This window comes from Gambusia affinis, linkage group LG05 (genome assembly GCF_019740435.1).
Source record: "Gambusia affinis linkage group LG05, SWU_Gaff_1.0, whole genome shotgun sequence".
In the NCBI taxonomy this organism is placed as follows: domain Eukaryota; kingdom Metazoa; phylum Chordata; class Actinopteri; order Cyprinodontiformes; family Poeciliidae; genus Gambusia; species Gambusia affinis.
This window is the reverse complement of record NC_057872.1, coordinates 24957185-24968279: the sequence shown is the minus strand read 5'-3', so window position 1 is coordinate 24968279 and position 11095 is coordinate 24957185. Positions and strand designations below refer to the sequence as shown.

The window sequence follows — 11095 nt, the reverse complement described above, 5'->3', positions numbered from 1 at the left end:
TTGAATTTTCTGCTTGAAAAATTTCTATTTCTCTTTGGGGAAAATTTCAAAAGACAGATGAGAAATGCTTTAACACACTTCTGGAAGTACTCAGCTTGTGTGACTCACGTCTATTTCATAGTGCTCATGCTAAGCTGTGAAACACTGTTGGTTCATTGTCAGAAAATACCTCAAAAAATGAGAGTTTGCGAATTAACCTGAAAAACATTTCTGAAAATCAAAGTATAACAACTTTAGATGTTTAAGCTTCAATTTAAATTAAAGCTGGCTTTCACAAGGTCAATCAGTATTTTTCTAAAAAATAAAAAAATTCCAGTAACATATGCACAGGATTATAGAGACCTGACACCTTTGTATGAGAAATCAAACTTGTTTGTGATGCACATGCAGAAAGCGAAATACATAAGGCGCAGCGATAGACAAAAACGTGTGGGCGAGAGCTTTGTTAAATTTCCTATGCACTGGCTGTTGGACCACTTCCTATGTGTCAGCCTCAGCTTAATTATGATACTCAAACTAAAACCTTGTGGTGCTACACAGAGTCCCTGAACTATGTTTTGATGAGCTGTGATGATGGTTTGACTGGAGAAGGAGTGTTTGATTTGCTTGATTCTGCCTTCGTTTATGCAAAGACATGACTTCATCACCTCGAAACACGTTAATTTGTGTATTTTTTCTGACTTACTGGAACGCAAGCATTTTCCCAGGAAATGGTAAGTAGCTGATAAAATCATTGTCATCTCAGTGTATTTGAAAAGCAACATTTTGAACCTGTCTCTTGCCTTTATGCCGAACTGAAAACTGATACTTTAGCTGCAGCACATCAGCGTCGATCCTGGCTGGGATGTCGAGTTCTGATACATTGTCAGGGTCACAGTGCTGACTCAGACTCTTTCAAATGGTTTTACAAGGAGGACAACCACAGTAAGGAAATCCAGCTAGTCTTTCAGAATAAGAATGGAGTAAAACACTACGATGCCAGTCGTCCAAAAGTAGATGTTATGGCAAATCGATCTCTGGTTATAAATAGTTTTACTGACAAAGATCAGGGCGACTACTGGTGTGAAAACTGCTCTCAAGAAACCTGCAGCAGGGAACCATCCAGCTTCATCACTGTGCAGAAAGGTTTGAGCTGCTGTCATTAATAAAACAGTATTAATGTGGATCATTCATTCAGTTCTAAAGTTCTATATCTTAAAGTACAATTTCATTGTGAGTCTATGTTTGTGTTTGTTTTGATTTTAGAAATTATGGATGAAATGCAAAAGACATTTTACATCCTTTCCGGCAGCAGTTTCACTCACTCATGCCCAGGTGAATTTTCTAACTTAAAATGGACATTTGAAGCCAGTAATGCAACCCAAAGGGAATTAAAACAAAGATCAGAAATGGTTACTGTTACTACCAACAAGACCTTATATATTGGATCTGTCAAAAAAACTAATGCTGGGAAGTACACCTGCTGGGTGAATAGATGTGGTGGTCCGAATCAGAAACAGCTCACAATCAACTTATGCGTTGTCACAGGTGAGCATTTGATATTTCTCCAAAGTTTTGTTCTAAACTTTCTCATTTCTTTTAGATTTATTAGATTAAAAATGTTTGTCTAACACTATTTGTTTGCTTTCTGACAGTTTCCCGCAAAGGGCATTCTATTTTCTCTTGTGCTGTGACATGCGATGTGGGCTTAAATGATCTAAAAAATATTTCAAGTCTTCTGATGAGCAATCAAACAATATCAGTGGATATAGATCCATCCGGGTCCTTAATCTGTAATTCAACTGAGATCTTGGATGGGCAGCCTATAACAACTACAAACAGCTACACAGTGTCAGCTGCTTTAAACACGACAATGGGTGGGTATTTTTGTTCTACAGATTCAAATATGTTTGTTGGTACCGTTGTACCAAACTTAAAAAAAACTTTAAATAAATTCTTCTCTTATTGTAAAAGTACTACATAGTCCAAGTAAAATGCTTAGAAAATACTATTTTTAATTTGAATAGATGTACTTAACTAGAAAAAAAAACGATGTTAAGAAATAATTGTTTGAAACAAAATAACCTGTCAACAATCCTAAAAGTCTTATTAAAATAACTAATTTGTGAAGTTTTTACTTTACTTTTTAAAGTGTAATTTTCCAGTAAACAATCTGCTGTTAAGAACTTATTGAAATTTGATTTTCGTTGCTCACAATTAGTATCTTATACTACAGTGTTCCTTCCTGATTGTTATGGAATCTTCTCATGTTATATAATACTTTTGTCCCTGTATTTTCCTTTGTCTATTTCTATCAGTATTTTCCCTGCTACTCACATGGTTGTTCTGTTAGTAATCCCTCTGTTCTATATTTATTCTCCTTTGTTCAGTCATTCATTGTTGGATTCTCCTTCTTTCTGCATTTTCTTTGGTATTATACTCCCTGGTTATGGCATATGTCTCCTCCCACTGAACGTATTTGTAAGTTTTTCTTTGTCCTTAAATTACTTCCAGTGTTTATTGCCTATCCCATGACTGGGTTGGGTCCTTTACCTCATACGGCGTACGTTTCTTTTTGCTATTGGTACATAACTGAACAAGGACTCATCTTTATTTTGCCTCCATGTATGATGAGCAAGACTAAAAGGAAGGTGAAAAATATCCCCAAAATTTTAGAGTACTGGAGATATGGTATCTTTGGTCACAAACTCTTCATAATAACCATCACATACTGGTTGCATCTGAAACCAAGCAGGTGTTTTATGGGTGTAAACATATTTTTCTTTATCTTATAATACCATGTGTTTGCTCTTCCAAAGAAAGTGTGATTTGATGAAATGACATCTAGCTTTTCTGAAACGGTCGCTTTAATGTAGGCCTGGGGTAAAACAATGAATAAATATTTGGGGAAAACCCTTTCCGTCCACTTTTTAGTCAGACTGAAGATTTGTGATGCTTTGGGTCAGTTTCTTGTGCATAATTAACTTTTAAAATTGCTGCAACATTTTAACTAAAAATCTTGTGTAATCCACAACTTAATGGAAAATTGATTATTATTTGTTCTTTTTAGCAGAATACTTATTGAAAACATGTGGCACAATCTGTGCATTAACAACCTGTACAGATTGTGAAACATTATAGGACAAGACTTAGCATTGTCCTACACGGAGTTATGGTTTAGAAGTAAGAACAGTAATGGTCTCATTAATTTTCTTGCTGGAGATCTTGTTAAAAACAAATATTTTTCTTAACATGGATTAAATTGTCAAAACACTAAACTCAAATGTTAAACTTTTCAAAAGGTTTCAGTGTGAGATAATTCTGCTGCAATAACAGATTAATTTGATTAGAGATTTTCTGTGCATTTATACAGCAGCGTTAGCAAACATGATCATGTCTGTATGTCTCTGTTCTTAAAAAAATATGTGAAAATGACTTCATACTGAGGATTTTTAAAATGTTGTTTATATTGTTTTGCAGGTGTTTTTGAGAAGACTGAATCTTTGATGCCAATTATTTATGGAGTATTAGCTGCCTTTACATTTTTTACTTTACTTGCAATATTAACTTTCTGTTTGAAATCAAGAGTACAGGCTGGTAAGGCTGCAACTATTTACTTTTGTTTTTAAAACTTCCTGTGTTTTTTGCACAGCCGGCGGTTTGCAGTCTCAAAATTTATGTGCCCTCCAAATCTCTTTGTGTTTCTGCTCTCAGCATTTCCTTTTCGTCTTTCATGTTGTGACTTCACTCATGAGGTGAGAACAAATGCAAATAGATATTGGTTTCCATTGAACTTTGTACAAGCTTTAAAAGGCATGGCACTGACATGCCATCTGTGTTGTCTTGACCACATTATGAAACTTGCTATTTCATGCAGGTGGAAGAGGAGCCCACAGTAATTTATTCATCTGTTATCATCAAGACACCAGCAAAAACAAGAAGTCATCACACAGTTCCTGAAAGCTGTATTTACAGTGAATTACAGATTAGAGGAAATACCATTTAGTGTCGATAGAAATTAACACTAAATGGAACTTTTGGGACCTGTCCAGGGTGTACCCCGCCTCTCGCCCGGGACGCAGCTGGAGATAGGCACCAGCAACCCTCCCGACCCCATTAGGGAAGAAGGGTGTATAGAAAATGGATGGATGGATGGATGGATGGATGGATGGATGGAACTTTTGGTGATCATAATTTCCACACTGTCAATAGATTTTGTAATACATTCCATAGCAGTGACTTGTGTTTCATGACGCGTTGAAAACATCCACAGGAAGTTTGTCATCCAGTTTTTGAACTACTGAAGAAAGATGATGTAATCTATTTATAATTTTACAATTATCTCGAATCAAGGAAACATAAGCTGCTCTGTTTGGCTTATGTTAGTCATAAATACATTCTGAACCATTTTCCAACCAAAAGTCATGTGTCAGTTAATATAGAAGTCTAAATTTGAATTGTGTTTTAATATCATCCTATAGATGAGTGGTTGAACAATTTTCTAGAATTATCTTGATCTTATTTACAATAAAAGGTATCCCTTTATAACTCACATAGATATCAATCCTCAAGGTTTTTATAGTTTTATATAATCCATTTGTGCTACCTTTTATTATTATTATTATTATTATTATTATTATTATTATTATTATTATTGTTGTTGTTGTTGTAAAATAAGTATAATTTAAATTATTAACATTTTTGCTACACTTACATGACAAAATTGCAACAATGAATTTATGTCACTGCAAAAGAAATCTAAAGGAAAGAAAAAAAGAGATTGGAATAAATATTTGCTTGGAAAACCAATAACCGAGTCTGATTTTGATTTTACACCCACTCTAAGCTCTAGGGGGCAGTAGTAAACTGGGTGAAGTACTCATACTTTGTCTTTACTGAGAAGAAGAAGGAAAACTGTTGTGTTTTTTTTCAGGCAGTAGGTACAGATGCGGCGACAGTTTCAGTTAAATTGTAGCGCATAGTTTTATTTTGATTGCAAACTTTAAAAAAATTTTTTTTTACAATCTTGTGAAATATTCAGACGATTATTGGCCTTACTGCGTTGCGCTTCAATCGCGATTAGTGAAGTAGCTCTGAGCTAACTGGGAAGCTACTAGCCTAGTGTTGAATGGGTTAACACTGTGAGGTTAGGCAAGGAGATATAAAATATACGAACAATTCTCCGGTTGTCTTCATTCGGCGGGGAGACATATCGTCTTTATTGTATTTTTCAGGTAAATTTTTACAGAACACGCTGTTAATAAGCGATGTACATAATAGCTAGCTATAGCTGCTAGTTAAAATGAAAGTTAATAGATTGGTAGCGCTCTGGCAATTAAGAAATACATGTTACAAAAAGATTATATTTTGCACTGAAAAAATAAGTCAGTGTCATCGGTGTTACTTTAATACTATTTAATGTATTGACTACGTTTTTCTCCTTAAAGCTCCTAGAATCCTGTGACGAGATGGAGGCTCCTCCTGTAACTGTTATGCCCATCACCAGTGGCACAATCAACATGATGGAGTATCTGCTACAAGGTAGGATGTGTTTGATACAGCCACGAACAGGAACAAACATTTATATGCAAGTGTTCTCAATGAATCCGCTTGTATTACTTTATATATGAAGAAATAATCTTGAATCAACAGCCCGCTTTCAAAAATTCAGATTAAATTCATTTGTCATGCAACTTGGACGTATTGATTGTTTTGAATACAGAAATGAAAAAAAAGGTGTATTTCCATTCGGTTTTAGTCTCTTCACTTTCTTGACTCATGGTTTGAAGCTGGACTTATGGTTCTGCAGCTGTTAGGATGAAAAATTTTACAAACTAAATGCAGGTAAAAAGTTCTTAATGTAAAATTGTTAAGAATTTGAATTATTTCCAAAAAAGTTGTGAAATGGCATTGTACCAGTTTCAGAGTCAACACTATAATGTTTCATGATTTGATGATTTGAATTAATGAACTCTTTTACAGTTGAGTCTTAATATTTTCGACTCAAATGTCCCGATTTGCAACTGCAACAGCAGAAAAACTGTAAAGATTTTAGTCTGAAGAGGTCAGGTGTACAATATGTATCAAACAATATTTTAATGTGTGTGTGTGTATATGTCTGTGTGTTTTTAAAAGGAAGTGCTAAGATATTAGAAGTTGTGCCATTTTAAGATCTTGTAGCTATCAAGCTATTGATTGATTTTTAGCACATTCCAGTGTCTGTTTTTGCATGAAAATATGTTATCCGTGTTTTAATCTTATTTTTCACTTTTAATTTCAGGCAGCGTGTTAGACACGGCTCTGGAAAGCCTGTTGCATCGTCTGCGTGGTTTGTGTGACAACATGGAGCCGGAGACGTTTACAGACCACGAACTGGTGTACCTTTTGAAAGGCCAGCAAGGAAACCCTTTCATTCTCCGCGCTCGCCGCTCTCTCTCCCACCCCACCGCTCCGTGGCACCTCCGCTATCTGGGCCAACCTGAAGTAGGAGACAAGAGCCGCCACGCTCTGGTGCGTAACTGCGTTGACGTGGCCGCCTCTCACAGCCTTCCGGATTTCCTCAATGAGATGGGCTTTCGCATGGACCACGAGTTTGTGACCAGCGGACACATATTCCGAAAGGGAGCTATGAAGGTTGTGGTGTGCAACGTTTCCCGTGTGTTGGTGCCGGGGAACACTGAGAACACAGAGCGAATGTCGCTTTCACATTTGGTTGAACTGAGTGTTTTGGCGCCAGCCGGCCAGGACACCGTATCGGAGGACATGCGGAGCTTTGCTGAGCAGCTGAGACCTCTGATTCATTTGGAGAAGATCGACCCGAGCAAGCAGAGACATTAAGAAGGTTTCAAAATGGAGTTCTGGTAAACGCTAAGAAGCAGCTTCTGTCTTTGCTTTCAGTTAATACCTTCAGTGGTGTCTTTATTTAGGTCAGAGAGGCCACAATCAAAGGCGATTACTATCTAACAGGTTTGTTTTAAAATGGTATTTAGTAAGAACATCTATCTTCCTAAAATTATAATTTTTGAAAATAATTGTCATAAAATAGTGTTTGCACAATTGATTATGACCATTTTTAGATTAGAATAGTTTTAAGGTGGTTGGAATCATCTGACTAGGCATTAACATCAGTCTTCTGGACTAATCTGAATTTATAATAAAATGGAGACACCAAGAGAGCTAGCTGCTGTTTGTAAGATAACTGCTGCTAAGCTTTTAACAGAACCTCACTTTAAAGACTTTGAAGTATTAGTTATGTTGCTCTAGTCTGTTCTGAATGCAAAATGTCTTGTTAATTTTGTAGTTAAAATATTTTTTCTACAGTTAATAAAATACAGTACATTTTTGACAATGCAGCTATATTTCTGGTTGATTTGTTCTGCAAGTTGGAAAAAAAAAAATCTTTTATTGGCATTGGATGTCTTCCCATGTTAAGGGAAGACATTTAAAAATGTACGGTTTCAAAGACACAAACATTTTTTGTTCCTATAGTTTAAATTCCTTTTAATCAGATGGGAGAGAAAGTGGTAGAGTGGTATTAGTAGTTTTCTCCTGCTGTGTGTTGCTCAGTTACTCAGAACTAAGCCTCCCTTGTCTTCCCACTGCTGATCAGCTGCTTGACAAAAGGCCAATAAACTTTTCCCTTTAGTTAGAAGGCAAAGTTAGCGTGTCGGAAATAAGTCTAGTAGAAAACATATTTACAGTTGTGGTGTTGAAGTTAGAGTAGTGCCACCCGCGAGTCTCATTAGGGACCTTCTCTTTTGACAGCAAATTTGGAAAACTAAAAAACTTGTTGCACAAACACTGGGAATATATGTAGCTTTTTTTTGTAGTTAAAAGCAATTGGATAATATTTGCTTTGTTTCTACACTTTGCTGTAAAACAGTGTGGCTTTTTCTCAAATATCAGTGCTTTAATTTTTACAATATTTTTTTATCTTATTTTAGTAATCATATCACTTTTTTTAAAGCAGATACACATAAAGTATACACTTGTGATTACAGCAAACTACGAGAAAGACAAACTGTTTAAAGAGGTGGTATCTGTTGCCAGGTAGTGGTGCTTTGTTCCTTTTCATCTTCCAAACAGTTGAACAAAATCTTTCCACTATAAAGATGCAAAACCCTTTCAAGTCAAACTCGTTTTTAAAATGAATATGCCTGTCAAAGCCACTAGGGGTCGCTCTTTTTCTTTTTTCCAGCCTTGATTGGCCACACTGAATGCCGCCTCTCCTCATCTACAGGAGCTCTGGTTGCCATGGAAATAATTAGCTGCGAGAGCCCACATCTTTTACCCTACTCTAATTAGCTTTCCCAATTGCTTAATGATACATAGACCTGTGAAAGCCTTTCTTTCTTCCCTTCAACAAAAGCATTGATTTCCATTCTCTTCCCCTCTCATTTCTACTGTTAACCCATTAGTGCTCCTTTTATTCCATGAACTTGAGCTGGAAGTGTCACACATGTAAACCCTGGAGCTGCCACAGGTTCTTCCGTGTCCATGTTGAAATCAAAGAAAGGACTTTTCTGCACTGGTGCGTCAACATTAGGGGCCAATTGCCAGCAGAAGACGGAAGTAACTAATGTACATCCTGTCGGTTATGATAATGATGTTGGCAAAAAGACGTGAGTGCTTCTAATAATACGCTTGCAGGAAGATGCATTTGCTGGAGTTCAGATGCAAAGTGACCGCGTGCATGTCTGAGAGGAGAGCTCCAGGGCCTGATGGCTGTCTGTGCACGTTGACCTACCTGCATGTCAAGGCTGATGAGGACAAGCTCTCTCACTGAGGTGGAAAGGTGAGGTGACTGTGCTTCCACATGCATTTAGTGCACTTTGAAAGCCACTTGTCTAAACACACACACACACACACACAAAAGTAATAATGTTTTAATCACTTTTTAATGATTGGTCTGTTTAGTTGGATCTAATTTTGCATTCATCTATTGATTAAGGCTTAAGTTTTGTCTTGGTAAGACTGAACTTTATGATGGAGACAATTTTATGTTCCAACAACACCAAGCAGAGGGCTGGCCCTACGGACTAAAGTATGGTGCTTCAGCTCCAAGTGAATTATGTATTAAAGAGACAGATGCCTCCTTGCCTAAGGCTTTATGTGTCCAGCAAGGATACACTACAGTCTTCTGGCTTTTTTCCACTTAAAGTTGCGTTTAGTGCAGTGCTCTTTGGTGATGAGCTGGTCTCCCACTGCACCTCCACTAGAGATCTCTAGCATAGCTGGGCTAATCAGTGTTTTGGCATCTGGCCTACTTGGCTATTGTGAATGTTACCAAGCACTGACTTCCAAAAGTGAGAAGTCTGACTTTGCTGAAGACAAATAGAAAAAAGCAAGCTTCTCTCAGAAATACACATAATGCTTTGCGAACGTATGTATCTTTTTCACATTTAAGTTTTATGTGTTGTTTTTTTGCTTGTTTTTTTTTTTGTTTTGTTTTTGTTTTGTTTTGTTTTTTACAAAAAAGCGCTGACTAACAGAGCACCTGTTTGCATTCAGCCCCTGAGTCCATCCTTTGAACCTCCTTCTGCTGCAAGTAGGCAGTAAAAGGCGTATTTTTGCCAATATTTATTTGTGAATTAGCGTAAACTGAGTCAGATTGGATGGTGAGTGTCCATGAACAGGGATTTTCACATTTTACCACTTTGACTTGGGATTAAATCATTTCAGCTCTAAAACACTGCCTTGAAACATCTTTAGCTTTGTTACTTTTTGCTACACAACTTAGTCACTTACAGCCTTGAGTATGGGCACAGAGCAAACCGATTTTCCAATCGGTTTTATTTGTTTTTCCCATATTTATAATTAAGTGGCTAAGTTGGGTTGTGTTAATCATATTGCATTAGACCTCTGATTGGGGATGGAGGTCATGCTATGCTTTCCAGTCTACAACATGACCCTTTTTAAGCTGTTTGGCACCAATAGTCCCCACAAAACAAAAATTTCAGCACAGAGATGCAAATGCCAGAATGTTGCATAAAGCTGACAATTTCTCCTAGCGGGAAGTCTTTAAGACAGCCTACCTTGGGTCAATGCCACAAAGGGGGTGAGACTGTCTCCAATGTTCCTAGCACTAAATCGAACCACCCCATTTTTATTTTTTTTTATTTATTTTTTTTTATACAAGGAGAACCTGTAGGCTTGTTAGTGAGGAATGTGAGTTACTTGCTGAGAGGAGTGGAGACAGGATGAGGAGCTTTTCAGGACAGACATCCATCTCCCAAGGGGGGTCTGCTGGATGCTGCATATATCTTGTCCAAACCCCGCTAGGTAAAATGGGGTGCAGGGATTGACATGTATAAAGCTCTGACATGTTGTTCATGTGATGCTCTGCCTCTCTGGGGGCTTTCAGAGGTTATTACTGCCATGCAGAACATGCTGTTCCAGGGTCAGCCACTCAGATCTTTAGGGCAGTCTTGCTACCTCTGGAATGTCTGGTATGAAGAAAGACCCAGAGGGGACAAAGCACTGGTAGATTGCAAAAGAAACTGCTGGCTATCTCCAGAGATTTTCAAAATTATTTATACCCTTTAATTTTTCCAAAGCTTGCTCTGGTTCTACCACAAATTGGCCAGGATTTTATTTGGATTTTATGATTGAACAATACAAAGTTATACATAATTATAAAGTGATAGGAAATGATACAATGGTTTCCATATCTTTGTACAAATAAAATTATGAAAAGAGTTGGTGTCTGTGAAAAATGCTTTTAGTGTGTCATAGAGTCTCTATTTGATTTAGGTCTAGGACTGTTCACCACACTCTCATGTCCAACAAGGCTTTCTTTCAGGATTATCCTGTGTTTTGCTCCACTCCCACAGCATGATTCTGCCAACACCATGTTTCAGAGTGTTAACCACAAAGTGCAGTGTTGGTTTCTCCTCACACAGTTCTTTGAATGCAGCTCCAAGAGTTCAGTTTTGGTCTCATCTGATCAGCGTGTCTTCTTTCACGTTCGTATAGCTTTTGTTCAACAGTGACTTTCCTCCTCCCACAAAGGCCAGATTTGTGGAATGAATAATTAATACTTCTCCTGTTGGTATCATACACTTTCGAATTACTAGATCTTCCTTGGTATTCATAATGCTCACTAAATCCTTTGTTC

General features: G+C 37.2%; 2 protein-coding genes across 4 annotated transcripts; both read left to right on the top strand.

The window, feature by feature from the left end:
* Positions 1-503: 503 nt before the first annotated feature.
* LOC122831653 lies at positions 504-4707 on the top strand. Of its 2 annotated transcripts, XM_044118018.1 has the most exons (7): positions 504-713; positions 814-1125; positions 1246-1527; positions 1635-1856; positions 3460-3576; positions 3694-3734; positions 3857-4707. In XM_044118018.1, the coding sequence occupies exons 1-7, from the start codon at positions 635-637 to the stop codon at positions 3983-3985; spliced, it is 1182 nt and encodes a 393-aa protein (XP_043973953.1). In that variant the 5' UTR covers positions 504-634; the 3' UTR covers positions 3986-4707. The 2 variants fall into 2 exon arrangements, with proteins under 2 accessions (XP_043973953.1, XP_043973952.1); XM_044118017.1 differs by having other exon boundaries at positions 3694-4707.
* A 32-nt stretch (positions 4708-4739) lies between these two features.
* med18 (mediator of RNA polymerase II transcription, subunit 18 homolog (yeast)) lies at positions 4740-7331 on the top strand. 2 transcript variants are annotated; one of them, XM_044118015.1, is made up of 3 exons: positions 4740-5213; positions 5427-5520; positions 6260-7331. In XM_044118015.1, the coding sequence occupies exons 2-3, from the start codon at positions 5448-5450 to the stop codon at positions 6814-6816; spliced, it is 630 nt and encodes a 209-aa protein (XP_043973950.1). In that variant the 5' UTR covers positions 4740-5213; positions 5427-5447; the 3' UTR covers positions 6817-7331. The 2 variants fall into 2 exon arrangements, with proteins under 2 accessions (XP_043973950.1, XP_043973951.1); XM_044118016.1 differs by having other exon boundaries at positions 4794-4915.
* Positions 7332-11095: the final 3764 nt, after the last annotated feature.

Coding starts and splice junctions, on each gene's coding strand:
- LOC122831653 (XM_044118017.1), top strand. CDS start 635: ATGACTTCATCACCTCGAAACACGTTAATTTGTGTATTTTTTCTGACT. Junction 714..813: donor AAGCATTTTCCCAGGAAATG/GTAAGTAGCTGA, acceptor CTGATACTTTAG/CTGCAGCACATCAGCGTCGA. Junction 1,126..1,245: donor CTTCATCACTGTGCAGAAAG/GTTTGAGCTGCT, acceptor TTTTGATTTTAG/AAATTATGGATGAAATGCAA.
- med18 (XM_044118015.1), top strand. CDS start 5,448: ATGGAGGCTCCTCCTGTAACTGTTATGCCCATCACCAGTGGCACAATC. Junction 5,521..6,259: donor GATGGAGTATCTGCTACAAG/GTAGGATGTGTT, acceptor TTTTAATTTCAG/GCAGCGTGTTAGACACGGCT.